This window comes from Phalangium opilio, unplaced genomic scaffold, assembly GCF_054372755.1.
Source record: "Phalangium opilio isolate 3A_F unplaced genomic scaffold, DU_Popi_V2 ptg000002l_1, whole genome shotgun sequence".
NCBI classification, from domain to species: Eukaryota; Metazoa; Arthropoda; class Arachnida; order Opiliones; family Phalangiidae; genus Phalangium; species Phalangium opilio.
Window position 1 is genome coordinate 10,112,256 of NW_028324144.1, and position 23,119 is coordinate 10,135,374.

A 23,119-nucleotide genomic window follows, 5' to 3' on the forward strand; every position below is an offset into this window, starting at 1 on the left:
CGATGTACTAATAATAATAATAATAAAAAAAAAAGAAACTTAAACACACTTTCCACAAAACAACATTTTAAGCGGCGAATTAAGTCCCGGCGACTAGATGCATAAGAAGAAATCTGTGGCTATTTACACACGAAAAATTACGCCAACGCTTATTTTGTCATGCGTGTTATCGTTTAAGCGCGCGAAAACTTGGGAGCCGTATATGCCTCTGAATTCTTTATCATTTAGAAATTTATTTCTTACAAGACTCATGTTTTCATCATGTTAAAGAAAATTGGTTTTGTTTTCTTTTTGCAAAGTTACGTATGTGCCAATTCATTTAATATTCTCTTTGTGCTTTTAATATAAGGATGGATTTTCGTTATCAGCTAAAGGATAAAATTTCATAGAGATTGTTTATATATATATATATATATATATATATATCAGACAAATTTTATCGCCTGGAGTCAGCTACTTTTTACTTTTTCGCGCAATCTGGCGATGAGCGAAAACGTTTCAGACTTAAAACGGAAGATTTACTAACCCCTCTCTCACCATTTCAACCCATATTGTGGCTGACTAATACTCTGAAGTCTGAAGCATGAACAAACGGCTGTGAGTAACTGAAATTAAATTTATTTAATTTAAGAAATGTTTCAAAACCCCGGCGGAACTCAAATGCAACACACTTAGAACTCATGGAAAGAACTGTTTGGATTCAAACAATAAGCGATATCACTTCCTATTTCCGTAGCTTATAGCCAGGCAGGATAGAGGTGAGAGAGAGTGTTGCTCTAATTTTAAAGAACCAGTAATATCAGAAGCCAATTAGGCTTTACACATGAAGTACGTAACATGTGCCTGGGGGAGCTACACGATATTCTCTAAGCTCCCAGGAAAGAACCTCCCCTTACGCGGAGGGAAATAGTTCAGTAACGCGGCTCCTTCGGATCCATCCAATCCTTCCGCCTAAAGAACCGATTTACCATGTACCTAAATTCGAGAACTACTATAAAGACAGAGTAGGGTGTCTAAAATATTCTTTAGATAAAACTATTCACAATAACAAAGATTATTTGGGAGTAAGGCGTTAAAATGTTATCAATCTGGGAAGCTTTTGCTTGGACTATTTAAGACTCCGTGCATCTGTTTTTTAACGAGGTATTTTTCTGTTCTCGCCGTTACGGCAAGCCCGGCCGTCGGCAGCTCGAGATGCGCCGCTCGGCCTCAGCCGCTGATATCTAGCCAAGGCTTAGTGTAGTTTTCGTGTCTAATTTTATTCGCAGAGCTATTTTTCTGTTGAAATTTAAAGAAAATCTTATAATATTTAGTTGAAGGCTAAGTAAATGTTTCAAAAAATTTCGAAACTTGAGCTTTAAAACGTTGAATATTTTATGACGACTACGGAACGATGCCGCCAATTTGCCTTCCGGGCCTCCCGGTTATGTCGACGGCGAGGTCGAGTCGAGATCCCATGCAAGAAAATAGTAATAGCCGTCGCCTATTGGTCTGGCATTAAAGAGGTTATCCATGGTTAGGGGGCTCATGATTGGTTAAAAGCTTTTTTGTTCGTCTGCTTAGTTTTTACTTCGGGAATATCATGAAATCCATGGCCAAAGCTATGGAAAAGTGGAACTTACGTACTTTATGTGTGAAGCATAATCCGCTTTTGGTAATATAAATGGCAGAGGAAAAAAGGAGGGTAGGAGGTTTTATCTCTTTCCTTCGATTCTAGCTATATAACTCGCATGTAATGGCGTCAGTTACTACACTACCGCCAGCTCCCGCTTCCATTTCGAAGCCGGTTTTTAATTTTACACGGATTAAATAAATTGCAAAAGTTGCATATTCAGGTAAATAAGTGGGTATATAGTCCGGCACTCGCCTTTTGGTTTCTCCACTTGTTAAGATTAGGCGTAATTAGGGTTATAAATCAGTAAATTACCATGGTACTTTACACGGTAATTTACCATAGTAGCTGTAATTTACGATTTTTGTCGGGCAAATTATGAAAATGGTAATTACCGTGGTATTTTATTTATTTATTTCTTTCGCATGGCAAATGGTTTAAAAGCTCCACTTTTTAAATCATGTTACAATTAAATACAGTATTTTCGAATTATATTTTAAATAAATGATACTTTTCGAATTATATTTTAAATAAATGATACTTTTCGAATTATATTTTAAATAAATGATACTTTTCGAATTATATTTTAAATAAATGATACTTTTCGAATTATGTTTTAAAAAAATGATACTTTTCGAATTATATTTTAAATAAATGATACTTTTGGAATTATATTTTAAATAAATGATACTTTTCGATTATGCTTTATATAAATTTATGTCATTTAAATAATTATTAAATAAAGTGAAACAATCATATATCCCATTATTCAAAAACTAATCTTTTCTGATAGTAAATTTAATAACAGTTAACAATGCCGGGGTCTTCTTATAATAAATTAATGATATACCCGCCACTAGATTGCGGAAATGTTTAAAAGAGCCCTTCGCCGGGCCCTTCTTGTTTTAAGCTACAATAAACAGCGTTAATCTAAGTGTACATGTATATTTTTCAAACACAGTAGTGGTTTATTGGAAAAGTATAACGGAAAAGTTAGTCGGCTGAAAACCTCACGACGAGTCGCTGGATTAATCATTGCTCAAATTTATCTATTTCATTAAATATTTAATTCTTTTCTTGAAATGGATTCGTTTATTTTGGATAAATTTTGTAAATCTACATTTTGGGTATGTTACTTCCTTATTATATTATTAGGTCTATGATAAAATCACTTTACGTTGTTTAAGATAAGCTATTCGAAATTAAGTTTTTTTCTTAATTATGTAGTGCTTAAATTATTATTAACAGGACGCCAATTTAACATGGTACTCGGATGATCCGGACTTCACACCGTGCTTCCAAAAGACAATTTTGGTCTGGGTGCCATGCGCAATATTGTGGTTGTTCCTTCCTTTGGAAGTGTTTTTGATTGCCACGTCGGAAAGGCGAAGCGTTCGTTGTTCGCAACTATCCATTACAAAGATCGTAAGTCCATTACTTTATAAGCAATTTTGCATGGCACAATTTGTTCTATACCTCTCCCGTAGGAGTACGCGCATTATTCTCCTCGTTTTACGTCCTGTCTGGACTTTTTTTCTTAAAAAAGCTAAAAGCCGAAACACACTGGGATTTGCTTAATTTCCTTACAAATAATTTAAAGATAGAGAGTAGGGATAGCCTTACACACCTAAAATTTTTCCCTCATCCTTCACCATCTTGGCGGAAGAAGCGGGGGTGTTGCCTTCTCCCCCGCGTAGGGGGTTGCGCGGTGCGCCCACTTGTGGTGGCGCGATATTTGAATTTTGGCGATTGATGTACCACCTGGTGGTGAAAGATTAAATGATGAAGTCACGTGATCTGAAAAATATTGGCTTCTGCTATTGTAGGCTTATTCTATGGTAGATCCTGAAAAGATAGGCTTATGCTAGTTGTATTCGGAAGAATCGGATTTTGTATTAAACTTCTAACATTTAATGAGCAGGAAATACTGATTTTTCATACAAATATTTCAAAGAAAATTGATTTTTCCGAAAGGCTAGTCATTCGCCAAAATTTTGCACACCAGATTACTGATTACTAAATTTTTATGTGACTTCCGTTGATTACTGAACGAATTCTTTGACTTCTGTGATTTCGATAATTTTAGGTGATTTCCATAATCTTTACACTGATTTCCCTTTTATTGCCTTCTTCTATTTCTATTTTGCCTTCCTATTTCTTGTGATCCCTTTTTCGGTAAATGCCATGATTACCACTGGATTCTTCATGAATTACGATGAATGCAGTGATTACAGATTAATATTTCAACTGATTACGATTTTTATTTAGGATTTTCGAATTCCTCGATTGCTTGTGTGATTATTTCACGAAATGTGTGATTACCGAGGTGATTACAAAAGATTACTAGTATAGCATGCTATTATTTTTGATGTTCTCAAGATTTCACGTGATTTCCAGTGATTATCGGAGATTTCTGATTACCTTTGATTACTCACAAGAATGGTTTTGATTAGTGATGATTTTCTAAGAATTCTAGAAATCAAGTAATCGATTTCTGCGGTTTTGTACAGCTGACTATTCAAGTAACTAACCCCTTGGATTTTTCATACGCATATTCTAAGAGAGTGGTAGCTCTCTTAGATATAACTTCATACTGGCTTTAGTGTAGTGATTGGAAATAGCTTTTTAATATCTGTTTACTGTTTTGAAAATATTCCTTAAAACTACAATTCGGGCCCTTAGTTAAAATTTCGAAAAGACTCATCCATTAGTTTATTTTATGGGTGGTTTTCATTTCCATAAAATTTTCACACCTTTTTACGAAAAACATTAACCATCGGTTGGCGGTCGGTAACTTAAATCACCATCGATAGGAGGTCGGTAACTTAACTCACCCTTGAAAGGCGCTTGGTAACTTAATTCAAAATTGGTAGGTGGTTGGTAACTTAGTTCATCATTAGTAGGTGGTGGATAACTTAATTCACCATTGGTATAGGCGGTTGATAACTTAATTCACCATTGGTATAGGCGGTTGATAACTTAATTCACTATTGGTAGGTGGTCGTTACAGCGGCGTCGCTAGGCCTTTTGGGGGGGGGCTATCCCCCCAAATCCCTAACTTAGCCCCCCCCAAAATAACCCGTAAACCCTACCAAAACATTGCTGTTAGCAATCTAAATTTCTGTAGTAATATATAAAAAACTATTATGATATATTCGTTAAGTTTCATCTCTACAGAGATGAATTTCAATATCAAACAGTACAATTTTGAAGAAAAGAACAGAGGGAGACCAGTAAAATATTTCGTGTTCTTTCGAAGAGAGTCCCAATATTGTGGACTAAAAGCTAACCAAAACTAAAAATAAACTTAAAACGAGTGAAAATCCTTAATAATGGGTTCCGCAGTCTTTATCAATATAAGATTGTTTATCTTTAAAATACGAATAATTTCACGTTGACACAAATTTACGGATAGTTTTTAAAGGTCTACACATTTTCCAATGAACCCATTATGCTTTTTTTTGTTAAGTTCTTATAATAACTAGCCTGTCCAGACTTAACCCCTCCAAATTTCCAACCCTAGCGACGCTACTGGGTCGTTAACTTAATTCAGTATTGGTAGGCGGTTGGTAACTTAATTCACCATTGGTAGGCGGTAGTCTTTAATCGGTAATCTAGTTTAATTGTCTTTAACCGGTAATCTAGTTTAATTATCTTTAATCGGTAATATAGTTAGATTACAATTAATAGGGATTCTTGTTTAATCACCTTTAATCGGTAATATAGTTTGATTGCAATTAATCGGTATTCTTGTTTAATTACTTTTAATCGGTAATATAGTTTGATTGCAATTAATCGGTATTCTTGTTTAATTACTTTTAATCGGTAATATAGTTTGATTGCAATTAATCGGTATTCTTGTTTAATTACTTTTAATCGGTAATATAGATTGATTGCAATTAATCGGTATTCTTGTTTAATTACTTTTAATCGGTAATCTAGTTTGATTACAATTAATCGGTATTCTTGTTTAATTACCTTTAATCGGTAATCTAGTTTAATTACCTTTAATCGGTAATCTAGTTTATTTACCTTTAATCGGTAATCTAGTTTAATTGCCTTTAATCGGAAATCTAGGTTAATTACCTTTAATCGGTAATCTAGTTTAATTAAATTTAATCGGTAATCTAGTTTAATTGTCATTAATCGGTAATGTAATTTAATTGTCTTTAATGGATAATCTAGTTTCACCAAAAGCGCATAGATAACCAGAAAGTGAAGAACGAGAAGCCTAAACCGCAACGTGAAAAATGAGTTCCCCCATAGTCGATTCAAGATTTCCGTCCCCCTTACAGAGCGACGGGAAGAGTTGGTCTTATGCCGCGGCGGAGAGTTACTTTCGCGTAGTTTTACACAAGGTACATGCGTAAGTTGGCTCGAAAATATAGTTCACTTATTTCTTTATTTTCATGTCGTCTGCTATAGTTTAATTCCAAGGCTTAATATAATCTAGTCATTTAGGTAGTCGGGAATCGGCACATTTATCAAAATGTCAGATTTGAATTTAGCAAACATTTTAGAAAGCCACGAAAAGGATGACTTTTTCCTGATTGATAAAGACGGAAAACTTAAAGGTGCAATAGAATGCATGAAAAAGAATATCAAAATTCAACTTAACGAAACTTGAAAATTCCACGACGATTGAACCGAAAGAGCGCTAAAGAACAACCGTTAAGCCTAGTTAAGCAGCCGATTTCTCAATAGTATTCCCCACTATCCCCAGGAGCCGCTACCATCGCGAACTACTTTCCGCTTGTCACGTGACAATAACGATGACCTAATATAGCTCTGATTCGATTGGTAGTTGAAAACGAGGCTCACCAACCACCCATTTGTGTCCCCCCTTGCTTCTCATTTTACACGAATACCGTTGCTAAAGGCTGGAAAGGTTTAATGTTCTTCACTTTCTGATCTATGCGCTTTTGGTTTCACTGTCTTTAATTGATAACCTAGTTTAATTATGTGTAACGTCGCTATATTCGCGTTAAAACGACGAAAGTCCAAGAGTGGCTTTCTACACTACTTCACACATTCGACTTCCTATGAGAAAATTTCCCTTTTTTAACCAAATATAGATTGTCGTTTCGAAATAACCGTTAGTGAATATTTATTATCAAAATCTTCTCTGTTTCTTACGACAGACGGCTTAGCAGACTGCACTAGTTTAAAGCGCTTTTTCTCTTTCCCTTTCCAACGACCATATCAAAGGACTTAGATCTTCCGTACCTTATGTCCTTGACCATGCAAAATAGTGTTTGAAATTCTGAATATAATATTTGGCGGTTCGAGGATGTCTCGCTAGTTTTAGCGTTACGCTTATGGCGTCTTTTATACTTCCCTCCCGTTGGAAGGTTTATTATATTACTTCTGCCAGGGATAGATTTATTTTTTAAGACCGAATGCACAACGTTTGGCCTTTACTGCAGTTCGACTCATAGCCGAGTATATAGCCCCTTCCTTCAATACGTAACCAAAAAATTAAATTATCTTATTGGCTCACTAAAACTACGTATTGGTGATGTTGCTGACAAGGTGTGAATAAATTAGTTAATTAGTGCATTTTTTATTATTATCATTTTTATTATTATCAGTTTTTTGTTATGTATTTTTCTTTCCCGCTTTTTTTTTTGTGTATTTTATTTTTTTCCCTTCCAAACGATCGAAAACATGTTTGTGCAAAATTTGTAAAAAAAACCCCAAAATTGTAGAAAAACAACTTGTTTACTTGAAACTTTCCACCTGCAAAGGGGAAAGTATTAGAATTTCCCTCAACCCTTTAGGTTGATCCTAAAGATTTTCGCATTCAATAGGCAGAATTCTCTTAGAGACCCAAGCGAACGGGTCAACTAGAACTTTAGTCAAAAAATAAACCAAGTTTTTTTTAGTATAAAAATGACTTTGACTTTTTTCTTAACCTAAACCTTCAACAAAAAATAGAAACCAAACCAGCAAATAGATATCAGCAAAAATAGAAATTAGTAAATAGTGTAAAGAACTAAAATAGTAAAGATTAACTACAGATTTTTCAGTGGGTCGGTAGTTAACTCAAAATAGCTCTCCCAAAATTAAACTAGCTACGAACTTAGTCGTATGGAAAAAACTACATGGTGCAACTCAACCCGGGATTAACGGATTAGTGGATTAACGGATTAATGGATTAACGGATTAATGGATTATCAGGATAATCACCTTTAAATAACGCAGTGAAACAAAAGCGATAAAAAAAACCCAACGTATCGGTAATTATAGTAAATCTTAGTATTAAAAACCGTAGACAATGGCAGGCGAAGAAACAAATGATTCCGCAAGCTCAAATAAAACAGTATCGAGTAAAAAATTAGACGATATTTCAAAACAAAAATCATTAAGAGTGCCGTTAAGAATGAGCTTAACAAAAGCCGTGAAAGCATTAGAAGCCCTAGTGAACGACGCGAATTCGGACGTAGAAAATATTGAAGACCAGTTAACTTTAGTGATAAAAAGAGAAGACGCGATTAACAATTGTGACCAAGCCATCTTAGCATTAATCCATGACGAAACTAGACTAGAAACGGAAGGCGGAGAAATGCTCGCGTACCTGGAAAAAATCAGCCTAACAACCTTGAAAAGCAAAGCCAACCGCAGGATACGTAAGGCCGCGGAACTCTCTTCGGGAGCCTCCGCGAACGGTTCTACGAGTGAAGCCTCAAACCACGGTAGCGGACCCAACGTAGTTACCACAATCACCAGAGAAGAAGGAACACGTCTGCCAACACTAACCATCCCTAAATTCAGCGGGGACATCACGGAATTCGCCGGCTTCTGGAGCAGGTTCGAGTCAACAATAGAGGAGAAAACCAACATCACCAAGGTAGAAAAGTTCAATTATCTAGCGTCATATTTGGACGGCGACGCAAAAAGCGTCTTAGCCGGGATGAAACCATCCGAAGCCAATTATGATGAAGCCATTTTTTTGTTAAAATCGCGATTCGGCCGTACCGACCTAGTAATTCATACCCATGGTAAACAATTGATGAATTTAGAACCAGTTAGTGATTCAAGCGATATTAGAGCGTTGCGTAATCTTTATGACAAAATCCAATTAAATATAAGATGCCTAATGGCTTTAGGGGTAGACGCCACCTTAAGTGGTACATTTATATGTCCAGTATTAGTGTCTTGTTTGCCACGTGATATCCGATTAGAATATAGTAAAGGGCATATAAAAGATGCGGAATGGAACTTGACCGCATTTGTCGAATTCTTAAAAAGTGAAGTAGAAGGCCGTGAAACTTGTGCCTTACTAGGCGAATCAGCAAAACGTGGAAACTTAAATCCCCACGTGAAAACAGCACCCCGCGCGCAAGAAAAAACCGAGCATTATTACGCAAGACCTCCGCGTTATGAAAACCGCTCAAATCGTTACGTCCCAACGGCAACCGCGCTACAAACCAGCGTCGAGCATAGATCAGTTTACTGTATTTTCTGTCAAAATTCCGAGCACGGGTCAAACCATTGTGAAAACTTCACTATTGAGCAAAAGAAGAAACTAATTAGCGATCAAAGAAAGTGTTTTATTTGTTTAAAACTAAATCATGACTCAAGGAGGTGCGATTCGAGATATCGCACGTGCAAAACATGCAACGGTAGGCACAACTCGGTAGTTTGTTTCCAAAACCCCTCCCACAAGAAAGCCCAGCAGGGAAACCAAGCAGAAGCTAGCGTAGAAATAGCAACTAACACCATAGTAGACCAGAGCAGGCAAAATGTACTGTTACAAACGGCCCAAATAACAATCAGAAACCCAGACTACCCAGAAAACGGAGAAATGAACCCAGCTAGATGCGTCCTTGACAACGGCAGTCAGGGAACCTTCGTCCTAGAAGAAGTTTCGAAAAAGCTTAGCCTCCCAGTAATCGGAGAAAAATCGGTTTTGGTTACCGAGTTTGGAAACGAAAACCCTGTAGAGAGAAAGAGGAAAATAGTTAAATTAACCCTTCATAACACGCGCGAGCCCCAGAAGAAAATACAAATAGAAGCCGTTGAGGTCCCGTATATTTTCCGCGCCCAAATCACCAACTGCGAAGAAATCCAAAAATTCGTAGAGAGAACCGGAGCCCAACTCGCTGACGACCCTAGCAACGCGAACCCTAGCGACTCCAAAATAAGCATTCTAATAGGCGGAGACTACTATTGGGACGTAGTGAAAGGAAATCATGAACGGCTAAGAAACAAATTAGTAGCTTTAGACACAATCTTTGGATGGACCATTGAAGGCCCCATGAGCACTCCGATCAAAAATGTAGGATGCGTAGAAATCAAAACCAACCTAATAAATGTTATGACATCAAGGCTAGAAGAAAATAGAGTCTCGGACACGCTTAGATCATTTTGGGAATTAGAAGCTATCGGTATTGAATCAAAACCAGATCAAATCAGAGAGGACACGGAAGTTTTAGAAACTTTTCAAAATGACGTCAAATTTGACGAGGAACAGGGTCGCTACTTAGTAAAATTTCCCTGGATAATAAACCGCGAAGCCTTGCCTGACAACATAACAATAGCAACTAAGCGAATGAATAGCCTCGTCAGGAAGTTTAAGCAAGATCCGAAATATTACGAATCGTACAGAAAAGTAGTGACAGAGCAATTAGAAAACGGAATAGCCGAGAAGGTCCCCGAGAACGAAAAAACAAGCAAGCCTGGAACATATTATGTACCGCACCAAGGCGTAACCAGAGAGGCAAGCTCCACCACCAAATTTCGAGTAGTCCTCGACGCCTCATCTCATGTCAACGGGGCGACATCGTTAAACAATTGTTTGGCCAGCGGGCCAAATCTCAACTCAGACCTATTATTGTTATTACTACGATTCAGGCTAAACCGCGTTGCCATCTGCGCGGATATCGAGAAAGCATTTCTACAAGTCGGGTTGGCGGAAGAAGATAAAGACTCGGTCCGAATGCTATGGCCAACAGAAGTCGACGGAAAACTAGAAGAGAATCGCTTCACAATCCTCCGTATGACGTGCGTACCCTTTGGGGTTACATCGAACCCGTACTTGTTAGCCGCGACCGTAAAACACCACTTAAACTCTTACAAAGAAACTGACCCCGAAACGGTGAAAATCCTAAACCGAGACCTATACGTAGACGATCTCGTCAGCGGAAAACAAATAGCAACAGATGCTTATGAGCTGTCAAAACGGTCTTCCGAAATTTTGAAAGACGCCAACATGAACCTTAGAAAGCGGCAGACGAATTCGCAAGAATTACGCGAGATGTGGGGAAAGGAAGCCCAAGACCCGAATGTCAAGGTCAAATTCGAGATACAAGAACTTAAAAGCCAAAAAATATTAGGTTTATTATGGGACCCACCTACGGATACATTTTCCTTTGATCTATCCAATCTGATCGACATTCTAAAGGAAGTCAAACCCACCAAAAGATACATCCTCAGCGCGGTCTCCCAAATCTTTGACCCCGTCGGAATTTTAGCACCCTTCACAATCAGGGCTAAATTTGTTTTCCAAACCCTTTGGGAACACGGACTCAAATGGGATGAAGAGCTACCGCAAGAGATAGGAAACGATTTCAAACAATGGTGCTTGGAGTTGTCACTCTTGAGACTCGTAAAATTACCAAGGTGTTACTTCCAAGACCACCCCGATAAAATCCAAAACCTACAAATCCATTGCTTTTGCGACGCGTCCATCAAAGCGTACGCAGCCACTGTTTATTTGCGCTACGAAACAGAAGACAAAACCATAGTCGTCTCCCTAATCACTTCAAAAGCTCGAGTAGCGCCACTAAAGAAATTAACATTACCGCGTCTCGAACTCATGGGTTGTTTGCTCGGCGCGAGATTAGTCAAAAACGTAGAAACCATCTTTGAAACCGAAACTATCGAAAAATACATGTGGTCTGACTCGACAATCGCGCTTCATTGGTTGAAAGGTTCAACAAAAACATGGAAACCTTTCGTCCAGAATAGAGCAACGGAAATTCAAGCGCTCTCAGACCCTAGAAACTGGCTTCATTGCCCAGGGACCCAAAACCCCGCGGATATACCAACAAGAGGAGCGAAAGCCGAAGACCTAATAAAAAGCGAGCTCTGGTGGACTGGACCCACCTGGCTGAAAGAAGACAAGTCCGCTTCGCCCTTAGAAACAGTAACGGAAATAGATACTTCACAAACCGAAGAAGAAAAAAGAAAAACAATTCTAGTAACCTTAAAACCCCAACGGACGGTATTTAGTCAAGCCTTAGACATATCGAAATTTAGCAGCTTAGAAAAGGTTTTAAGAATCACCGCATATATTTATCGAGTCGCAGACATAGCTAGGAAATCCAAGAAAATAGGACCAATCAGTGCGAAAGAAATGCATAGAGCAGAAAACGAGTGGATTAAATGTACCCAAATAGATGATTACCCAGAAGAAATGTCAGCCCTAAGAAATAAATCTGAAATCAAACGATCATCAAGCATCGCTAAACTAAAACCAATCTTAAATCCAGAAAATTTAATGTGCGTCGGAGGCCGATTAACCGAATCAGAGTTGCCCTTCGAAATCAAACACCCAGTCATTCTAAATAAAGAATCCCATCTAGCAAAATTAGTCATGGATAGAAGTCATAAACAGATAAGCCACGGAGGGATCCAAAGCACCCTCACCCAGGCTCGTGAAAAATTCTGGATCACCTCAGGTAGACAATTGGCAATAAAAACAGTAAATAACTGCTTGACATGCAGAAGAGCTACAGCAGGTTCAGGACCAGGGGAAGCAGAAACAGCCCCCCTGCCTCAAGATAGAAAAAACAAAGCCGAGCCATTCGAGATTGTAGGAATCGACTTCGCGGGGCCGCTATTCGTAAAAATAGGCGAGTCAGTCGAGAAGTCATACATTTGCCTATTTACATGCGCCGTCACTAGAGCGCTGCACTTTAGAGTTAGTGACCTCCCTCACCAGTCATGAGTTCTTACTAGCACTAAAGAGAATGATTGCGAGAAGAGGCGTGCCTAGAAAAATATACAGTGACAACGCCAAAACTTTCAATCGGGCAAACAAGGACTTGGACAAAATTTGGAATAGTTTAAATAGCAAAGAAGTTTTGAACTTTTACGGAAAAAGAGGAATAACATGGCAATTTATTGTAGAAAGGGCCGCCTGGTATGGCGGCTGGTGGGGAAATTATGGTTAAAAGCACCAAACCCAAACAAGTGTTAAAGAAAGTTTTAGGAAGAGCTTTATTAAGCTATGTAGAAATGGAAACCACGTTAGTTCAAGCGGAAGCTGCAATCAACTCTAGACCCTTAACGTACGTCAGCAGCGATTCAAACGACCTAGAACCCCTCACTCCATCCCACTTTCTAATCGGAAAACGCCTTACTACTTTACCATCGTATTCAGACAAATCAGTAAATGTTTCCAAAACACAAATCGAATTAACAAAAAGGCAAAAATATCGCAACGCAGTTATAGATAGATTCTGGTTAAGGTGGAAAAACGAATACTTGCTGGCACTAAGGTCTGCTCATAATGTAAATTTAGACAAACCAATTCAAAAATTAAAATCGGCGACGTCATGATGATTCATGAAGATAAAACCCCCAAGCACCTCTGGAAATTAGGAGTAGTAACCGATATATTTGAGGGGCGGGATTCAAAAATGAGGTCCTGCATGATAAGAACGCCTAATGGAAACATTTTGAGAAGACCAATCCAGCTATTATATCCCCTTGAAATTGACGCGCTGTCGGTACGAGCTGCTAGTAATGTATAACTGTAAAATCAAAATTAAAACAAATGGCTACTAGATAAAATAGTGAAAAATGAACTTGCAAAAAACTGAATTAAATCGAACAATAGTGCAAAATTTTTGTGTGTTTATAATATTGAATTAACATTACTCATTTTCTTAAATTGACTGTTTTAAGACACCATTTCTTACAAGCCCTCATTAAACTTTTTTGAAATACTTAACGTATTTCGGGGCCCAGTGTGAATAATTTAGTTAATTAGTGCATTTTTTATTATTATCATTTTTATTATTATCAGTTTTTTTTTGTTATGTATTTTTCTTTCCCGCTTTTTTTTGTGTATTTTATTTTTTTCCCTTCCAAACGATCGAAAACATGTTTGTGCAAAATTTGTAAAAAAAACCCCAAAATTGTAGAAAAACAACTTGTTTACTTGAAACTTTCCACCTGCAAAGGGGAAAGTATTAGAATTTCCCTCAACCCTTTAGGTTGATCCTAAAGATTTTCGCATTCAATAGGCAGAATTCTCTTAGAGACCCAAGCGAACGGGTCAACTAGAACTTTAGCCAAAAAATAAACCAAGTTTTTTTTAGTATAAAAATGACTTTGACTTTTTTCTTAACCTAAACCTTCAACAAAAAATATAAACCAAACCAGCAAATAGATATCAGCAAAAATAGAAATTAGTAAATAGTGTAAAGAACTAAAATAGTAAAGATTAACTACAGATTTTTCAGTCGGTCGGTAGTTAACTCAAAATAGCTCTCCCAAAATTAAACTTGCTACGAACTTAGTCGTATGGAAAAAACTACACAAGGAGGGCCAAAAATACGTAATTCCTGTTTACCTCTGTCGCTATGAGTACGACCCCTCTTGCGTTGTACCATAGCCCACTCGATCACGCGCATCACGACGCAAGCTACACGCGCTATAATAACACCATTTTAAAATCTATGTATGCATGAATTACTACTTTGGAAAAGTTTAAAAATCTTTTAAGAGGTTTCAATGTAACTTGGGTCCATAGGTCCGCGACAAGGATACGATTATTGAGGTTTCAGTATAATCAGGGAAGGAAATGAGGTTTACTTGGGAGGTGACGGAAGGGGTGTTGGCCCTGTGGGGGTCAAGTCACCTCCGGCGGACACGGGACAGTCGGCACCTATAGGATAGGAGAAATAATTCCATATCTAGGTAAATAAGTTTGTAGTAGTAGACCTCTTGACTGGAGAGGTAATATTTTGGTTTTTCCAACTTGTTTACGGCTGTATAAGTGCGCGGGGACATTCGCGGTACGAAGTCTTGGAAAAAATTCGCCTTTTTACACTTTCCTTCATTAGGGAGGTTTCTTATAATTACTTTTTGATTAAAGCCAGTATCTAGTCATATTCGTATGCAACATCAGTATTAATATTCTTATGCAAAATCAGTATTAATATTCTTATGCTAAATCAGTATTAATATTCTTATTCAAAATCAGTATTAATTTTCGCATGCAAAATCAATATTGAAGGGGTGAATGAAGTTGGGAGAAAAATTTTGGTTATTAGGCTATCCTTACTCTCTAACGATTATAGGCCCTGCAGATGAAGAGGTCGTGGAAACACAAGCAAATAATTAACATTTCCACTACTAAATGAATAATATTATTTCGCGATACTTAAGCGCTTCGTAGAACGTCCTTTAGAAATGTCTTTTCTTTGCATTTTCAGGTCTTGGTTTTGTTATTGGCCTCAATCATCGTTTTAAAATTTGGAAAATCAGTTTACTACGGGTATTTTGAGGTCATGGATGATTTAGCTGTCATCCTGCAATTCGGAACTTATGTAAAAAATTTCATAAAACAACTTTCCAAGAGTATTTGGTGAAATAAATTGAATTTTCATGTTACAGATCCTGGCGCTATTTCTCATTATTTATGGTAGAGGGGGTGGTCCGGTGTTGTCTGGAATCCTGACAATTTTTTGGCTTCTCTTAACTCTGACGGAAACGATTAAACTGAGATCGACAATCATGAAGTTCTTTTTGCAAGTAAGTAAAGGTTTCTCTTTTTAATTGAAAATACTGCCAAAACGACGTAAAAATATGAGAATTTTTTCAGAACGACAAAGATGATTATTTCGGCCTGATTATTGAATTGGTGAAATACCCTTTAATAGTAGTTACCCTTGTACTACACTCGTTGACTGACACATTTCCTCACTATGAAAAACATACGTATGCGATGGAAGGCAATTCGGTAAAACTCATCATTGGTTTATCTTACATAAGTTGACATAATAGTAGTTGATTTTGCCGCTCGCTTTTAAACCTTAAAGAATTCAAAAGAAGATGATGCATCGTTTTGTTCACGCTTGTTGTATTCATGGCTTACTAGGTATGTCAATTATTCTATTACACACGGCAGAAGTCCATTAAATTAGCCTAGGAATTAAACAATTGCAATAGCTGGTAAAGCGTACGTTTCTGCAGTGAGCACAAAAGTAATCCATTTTTCACAAAGGTCAAATTTGGCTTTATGTTTGGGGAATGGGATGAATTTAATATCGGGACTACAGTTTTTCGTATTATTCTATGAGAGCGGTTGCTCTCTTAGATAAGACTTCATACTGACTTTAATCAAGATCTCATTCAAGTTTACGTGAATGAGATCTTGACTTTAATGTATATGGAGGGTTTTTTGTTTGGATGTAATTTTTTTCGTATTATGTTTACTGTTTTGAAAAAATTCCACGGGTCTACAATCCAGGCCCTTAATATGTGGTTAAAATTTCAAAGAGATCCATTAATTAGTTTATTTTATAAAAAATAAAGTTGCTAAGGGTGGTTTTCATTTCCATAAAATGATTCAGTCATTTTGGCAAAAAAAGGGAAATTTTCCCATAGGAATAGCATGGGAAATGTTTGCTGTGATGGCCAAAGTGACTCGACCATTTTTTGAAGACTATTTGTTCGATAGGTCTGAAAGCGGTTTTAAATGAAAGTTCGAACACTAAACTGGTGCATTCTGAAGTTTCATTAAAAACAATTAAGTTGAAGTATAGTTTTTCTTAATTTTAATTACATACTCTAAATTGCGTTGTTTACCCTGAAACCGCGGAATATACGACTTTTTAGTGGTATGGGTTAGGTAGTTGCATGTTTCACCCCAATTATACCGCCTTTATGGACGATTATACTAGGTTAGCGATCGAGGGTGATAAAACTATGTTAGCGATCAAGGGTGATTGAACTAGGTTAGCGATCAAGGTTAATTGAACTAGGTTAGCGATCAAGGTTAATTGAACTAGTTTAGCGATCAAGGTTAATTGAACTAGTTTAGCGATCAAGGTTAATTGAACTAGGTTAGCGATCAAGGGTGATTGAACTAGGTTAGCGATCAAGGGTGATTGAACTAGGTTGGCGATCAAGGGTGATTGAACTAGGTTAGCGATCAAGGGTAGTTGAACTAGGTTAGCGATCAAGGTTAATTGAACTAGTTTAGCGATCAAGGTTAATTGAACTAGGGTTAGCGATCAAGGGTAATTGAACTAGGGTTAGCGATCAAGGGTGATTGAACTAGGGTTAGCGATCAAGGGTGATTGAACTAGGTTAGCGACAAAGGGTGATTGAACTAGGTTAGCGACCAAGGGTAATTGAACTAGGTTAGCGACCAAGGGTAATTGAACTAGGTTAGCGACCAAGGGTAATTGAACTAGGTTAGCGACCAAGGGTAATTGAACTAGGTTAGCGACCAAGGGTAATTGAACTAGGTTAGCGACCAAGGGTAATTGAACTTGGTTAGCGACCAAGGGTGATTGAACTTGGTTAGCGACCAAGGGTGATTGAACTAGGGTAGCGATCAAGAGTGATTGAAAAAGGGTAGCGATCAAGGTTAATTGAACTAGGTTAGCGATCAAGGTTAATTGAACTAGGTTAGCGATCAAGGTTAATTGAACTAGGTAAGCGATCAAGGTTAATTGAACTAGGTAAGCGATCAAGGTTAATTGAACTAGGTTAACGATCAAGGTTAATTGAACTAGGTTAACGATCAAGGTTAATTGAACTAGGTTAGCGATCCAGGGTAATTGAACTAGGTTAGCGATCAAGGGTAACTTTCCACTGTGGAAACGAAGGGAAAGCTACTTGAGTTGGACTGGGCGTTGATTGTCATGTCAACCAGTCAGGATGAAATTTTAAACAATGGACACGCAAAACCCTTAAAAGGAGCTCCTGCATGCTTTTCTCTCCTAAGGTTTAAAACGTTAGTTTCTAAACAACTTTAATTAATATTAAGACTGAAGTTCCAGATATTAATAAAAACTGTCTTTGCAGACAAAGACTTGAAAAAGTAAGAGATAAGTTTATAAATTAATTGCCTGAAGTAACAGATATTAAAATTTTGACTTTTGAAGACATGATTATAAAACATTTAATATTTGAAAAAAATTCTTATCTTAGTTTTTTTCATCAAAATTTAGTTTGGCGAAAATATTTTTCAACATTATTTAAACAAGTATTTTGCTCTAAATAATAATTCTAGAAAAAATGGCATTTCCAAGAATATTTTAAGGGATTATGGATACTAGCTTTATACCAGTGTTTTTTTTTTTATTTATTAATAACTGCTTTTAAGAAGTTCAATTACTCGGATATCTGAAAAATTTAACTTGATAAATTTAATTTTTGATATTTTAATATTGAAAATATTGCGAAGCGGAATATAACATAGCCCGTTTGACTGTGATATAGTTTTTAAATTCGAAAAGATCTGTACCGTAATCGTGATCTTTTGAGAGCTATACAACACGTTCATGTTTTTTACTTCGAAAACTTAACATTAACGAACACGATTTGTTAGGTCTTAATACTAAATTTATTTTATCAGCTATCAAAATTTTTAGTACATTTTATTCTTTTTTTAGAGCCGAATACTCAAACTTAACTGTACATTTTTAATAGAAAGTAAAATGCACATGTGTTTTTAAAACGATGCAGATATTTCATAATGAAATATTTTTACTACAGGTATTTTGGTGAAAAAAACTAAGATAAGAAATTTTTTCAAATATTAAATGTTTCATAATCATGTCTTCAAAAGTCAAAATTTTAATATCTGTTACTTCAGGCAATTAATTTATAAACTTATCTCTTACTTTTTCAAGTCTTTGCCTGCAAAGACAGTTTTTTATTAATTGTTACAGTTTTTGTAACAACATTTCTTATAGGAATTCATTATTAGGCCTATAAATTGTTAAGAATTGCAAATTAACCGTAGACAAAGCTACAGTAACCACGCTGAATGCTGATCTCTAGTCTAGTGTGTAGTGTGAGCCTATAACCGTATTTTCGGGTTTACCATTTTTGAATTTCCTTCACAAAGGATCACGTGACGTATTACTTTTCGGCCGTTCGCCGAGGTAGGTGCGCGTGAGAGCCATGGTGCCCGGCCACTATAGTTTGCCTTCCCCCTTCCATCTTTGACTCTCCTTTCGATTTGTGATCCCTGATTTAACTCGATGGATGAGCGTTTAGTTTTTTCCCACTTTCCTAACCCTGTTAGAAATCTCGAGCTCCGCTCTTTCAAGTAGTGTTCGTACGGGGTAAAAATTTAATCGGGGTCGGGGTCGGTGGCAGGTTATCCCCGAAAAAAACAAGTCGGGGTCGGGGTCGGGGTAAGACATCGCATGCTGAAAAATTTTGGAAAAATGATAAAAAAAATCGTTAAATTTCTGTTTGTTGGTTTCTTCTTTGTCTCTTTGTACTATATAACTTGCCGTTTTCGCCTAAACATGTTTGGATGGATGAATATTTTTCAAATGATCCCAAAGGTTTTTTTTGATCCATGCTTTACTGATAAGCCTTTCTTACAGTAAAGGCACACCGCTTTGGGGTCCGCTTTCCCTTCTAAAGGCTTATCAAAATGCTCCCAAATCACCGACACTTTAGGCATTTTGTATTTTCGACTTTTAATTCGGTAAATTCTAAAAAAGGTCGCTTATTTGACGCAAAATTTTCGTATCGCACTTAGCGGAGCCTCCGAAATGAACTAGGCCCATGCGTGTGGCGAAGCAAGAAATTTTTTTTAACTAATTTAGTTCGCCGTGTTTTCCCGCTTGGGGGCGCTTACACGGCCGTAAAATAAACAAAGTTCAACCCCGTGACCCTGTCGAATGCTTAAGTATTTGGGCCAAGGTCGCGGATTTTAAGTATACGTTTTTATTACTCTTACTGAATTATTTTAATTGAAATAATTTATTTTGTTGTCCTCAATACAATCTAACCGAAAGATTCAATAAAAAGTGAATAGCCCCAAAAACATTTACGATAAATTTAGGATGAAACTTTTCTGTATCATAAAAATTTTATGACTGACCCCTAAAATATCAACGATAATTTAAGGAAGACCCCTGTCACAACGGCAATATAAGCGCCATCTCGTACACATATATGGTAAAAATATTTTCCTTAACAAACTGGATTTTTCCCCACATAAAATTTGACATGCATGGGCCTAGTTCATTTCGGAGGCTCCGCACTTAGCTAGTGACTCTTAGCTAGTAGGCAAGAAACTGTAAAAAAGCCCAATAAATTCCGACTTTCCGAGATACGCAGCTACGATTCCCACGAAAGACCACTGCCATTACAAAAGACGGGGGAGGGCCGCCGATCCACGAGAGGGAGGATGGTGAACTTTGGAATTTTGGTGACTGTTTTTACTGTATTCTGAGAGAGCGGTAGCTCTCTTAGATAAGACTTCATACTGCTCTTAATGTATAAGGAAGGTTTTTTGTTTGGATGTAGTTTTTTTTGTATTGCATTAATTGTTCTGAATAAATTCCACAGAACTACAATTCGGGCCCTCAATATGTGGTTAAAATTTCAAAGAGATCCATTAATTAGTCTAATTTATAAAAAATAAAGTTGCTAAGGGTGGTTTTCATTTCCATAAAATTAATCACACCTTTTGACGAAAAACAGGAATTTTTCGCATAGAAATAACATGGGAAATTTTTGGGAAAAAACAAATCGGTTCCTCGTGATTTAGAAAAACTATACGTTGGTTAGTTAGCATTTATACACTGTTTTATTGGGAAATATCAGCGTGACCAATATTGGCCTTTTTTAACGTATAGTTGCCTCATAATAATCCAATTGTTTCTCTTATTGCCTTTTGGTTGGAATGGCCTATCGATAGTGTGATAAGACGGTTTTAATATTGCCGTCGTGACGTTGATGCGGCCGCTGCGACGACTGGTAATTAAGGTAGATTACCGACGACTGGTAATTAAGGTAGATTACCGACGACTGGTAATTAAGGTAGATTACCGACGACTGGTAATTAAGGTAGATTACCGACGACTGGTAATTAAGCCGGATTACAGACGGCTGGTAATTAAGCCGGATTACAGACGGCTGGTAATTAAGCCGGATTACCGACGACTGGTCATTAAGCCGGATTACCGACGACTGGTCATTAGCAAGATTACCGACGACTGGTCATTAGCAAGATTACCGACGACTGGTCATTAGCAAGATTACCGACGACTGGTCATTAGCCAGATTACCGACTTGTGGGTGTTTGTAGGTACTTGTGGGTGCTTGTAGGTACTTGTGGGTGCTCGTAGGTACTTGTGGGTGCTTGTAGGAACTTGTGGGTGCTTGTAGGAACTTGTGGGTGCTTGTAGGAACTTGTGGGTGTTTGTAGGAACTTGTGGGTGCTTGTGGGAACTTGTGGGGGCTTGTAGGTACTTGTGGGGGCTTGTAGGTACTTGTGGGGGCTTGTAGGTACTTGTGGGTGCTTGTAGGTACTTGTGGGTGCTTGTAGGTACTTGTGCGTGCTTGTAGGTACTTGTGCGTGTTTGTAGGTACTTGTGCGTGTTTGTAGGTACTTGTGCGTGTTTGTAGGTACTTGTGCGTGTTTGTAGGTATTTGTGCGTGTTTGTAGGTATTTGTGCGTGTTTGTAGGTACTTATAGGTACTTGTGGGTGCTTGTAGGTACTTGTAGGTACTTATAGGTACTTGTGGGTGCTTGTAGGTACTTGTAGGTACTTATAGGTACTTGTGGGTGTTTGTAGGTACTTGTGGGTGCTTGTAGGTACTTGTGGGTGTTTGTAGGTACTTGTGGGTGTTTGTAGGAACTTGAGGGTGCTTGTAGGTACTTGAGGGTGTTTGTATGTACTTGAGGGTGCTTGTAGGTACTTGAGGGTGCTTGTAGGTACTTGAGGGTGCTTGTAGGTACTTGAGGGTGCTTGTAGGTACTTGAGGGTGCTTGTAGGTACTTGTGGGTGCTTGTAGGTACTTGAGGGTGTTTGTAGGTACTTGTGGGTGCTTGTAGGTACTTGTGGGTGTTTGTAGGTACTTGTGGGTGCTTGTAGGTACTTGTGGGTGTTTGTAGGTACTTGTGGGTGCTTGTAGGTACTTGTGGGTGTTTGTAGGTACTTGTGGGTGTTTGTAGGAACTTGAGGGTCCTTGTAGGTACTTGTGGGTGTTTGTAGGTACTTGTGGGTGTTTGTAGGTACTTGTGGGTGCTTGTAGGTACTTGTGGGTGCTTGTAGGTACTTGTGGGTGCTTGCAGGTACTTGTGGGTGCTTGCAGGTACTTGTGGGTGTTTGTAGGTACTTGTGGGTGTTTGTAGGTACTTGTGGGTGTTTGTAGGTACTTGTGGGTGTTTGTAGGTACTTGTGGGTGTTTGCAGGTACTTGTGGGTGTTTGCAGGTACTTGTGGGTGTTTGCAGGTACTTGTGGGTGTTTGCAGGTACTTGTGGGTGTTTGTAGGTACTTGTGGGTGCTTGCAGGTACTTGTGGGTGTTTGTAGGTACTTGAGGGTGTTTGTAGGTGCTTGAGGGTGCTTGTAGGTACTTGAGGGTACTTGTGGGTGTTTGTAGGTACTTGAGGGTGCTTGTAGGTGCTTGTAGGTATTTGTAGGTGCTTGTAGGTATTTGTAGGTACTTATAGGTATTTGTAGGTACTTATAGGTACTTGTAGGTACTTATAGGTACTTATGGGTGTTTGTAGGTACTTGTGGGTGTTTGTAGGTACTTGTGGGTGCTTGTAGGTACTTGTGGGTGTTTGTAGGTACTTGAGGGTGTTTGTAGGTACTTGTGGGTGCTTGTAGGTACTTGAGGGTGTTTGTAGGTACTTGAGGGTGTTTGTAGGTACTTGTGGGTGCTTGTAGGTACTTGTGGGTGCTTGTAGGTACTTGTGGGTGTTTGTAGGTACTTGTGGGTGCTTGTAGGTACTTGTGGGTGCTTGTAGGTACTTGTGGGTGTTTGTAGGTACTTGTGGGTGTTTGTAGGAACTTGAGGGTGCTTGTAGGTACTTGAGGGTGTTTGTATGTACTTGAGGGTGCTTGTAGGTACTTGAGGGTGCTTGTAGGTACTTGAGGGTGCTTGTAGGTACTTGTGGGTGTTTGTAGGTACTTGTGGGTGTTTGTAGGAACTTGAGGGTGCTTGTAGGTACTTGAGGGTGTTTGTATGTACTTGAGGGTGCTTGTAGGTACTTGAGGGTGCTTGTAGGTACTTGAGGGTGCTTGTAGGTACTTGAGGGTGCTTGTAGGTACTTGAGGGTGCTTGTAGGTATTTGTGGGTGCTTGTAGGTACTTGTGGGTGTTTGTAGGTACTTGTGGGTGCTTGTAGGTACTTGTGGGTGTTTGTAGGTACTTGTGGGTGCTTGCAGGTACTTGTGGGTGCTTGCAGGTACTTGTGGGTGCTTGCAGGTACTTGTGGGTGCTTGCAGGTACTTGTGGGTGCTTGCAGGTACTTGTGGGTGTTTGCAGGTACTTGTGGG

The 23,119-nt window shown here is 38.1% G+C and overlaps 1 protein-coding gene across 2 annotated transcripts in view; it reads left to right on the plus strand.

Annotated features, from left to right (window-relative positions):
• The first annotated feature begins 2,592 nt into the window (after positions 1–2,592).
• The window catches only part of LOC149718752 (multidrug resistance-associated protein 1-like), a 53,271-nt gene continuing 32,744 nt past the window's right edge, over positions 2,593–23,119 (plus strand). The window contains exons 1-6 of one of the 2 annotated variants that reach the window (XM_089852278.1): positions 2,593–2,739; positions 2,861–3,037; positions 15,064–15,177; positions 15,245–15,382; positions 15,453–15,590; positions 15,670–15,728. In XM_089852278.1, the coding sequence (XP_089708404.1) occupies positions 2,695–2,739; positions 2,861–3,037; positions 15,064–15,177; positions 15,245–15,382; positions 15,453–15,590; positions 15,670–15,728 (671 nt within the window). In that variant the 5' untranslated portion in view covers positions 2,593–2,694. Of the gene's footprint in view, positions 2,740–2,860; positions 3,038–15,063; positions 15,178–15,244; positions 15,383–15,452; positions 15,591–15,669; positions 15,729–23,119 lie in introns of those variants that run through there. The other variant, XM_089852279.1, reaches the window with a different exon arrangement.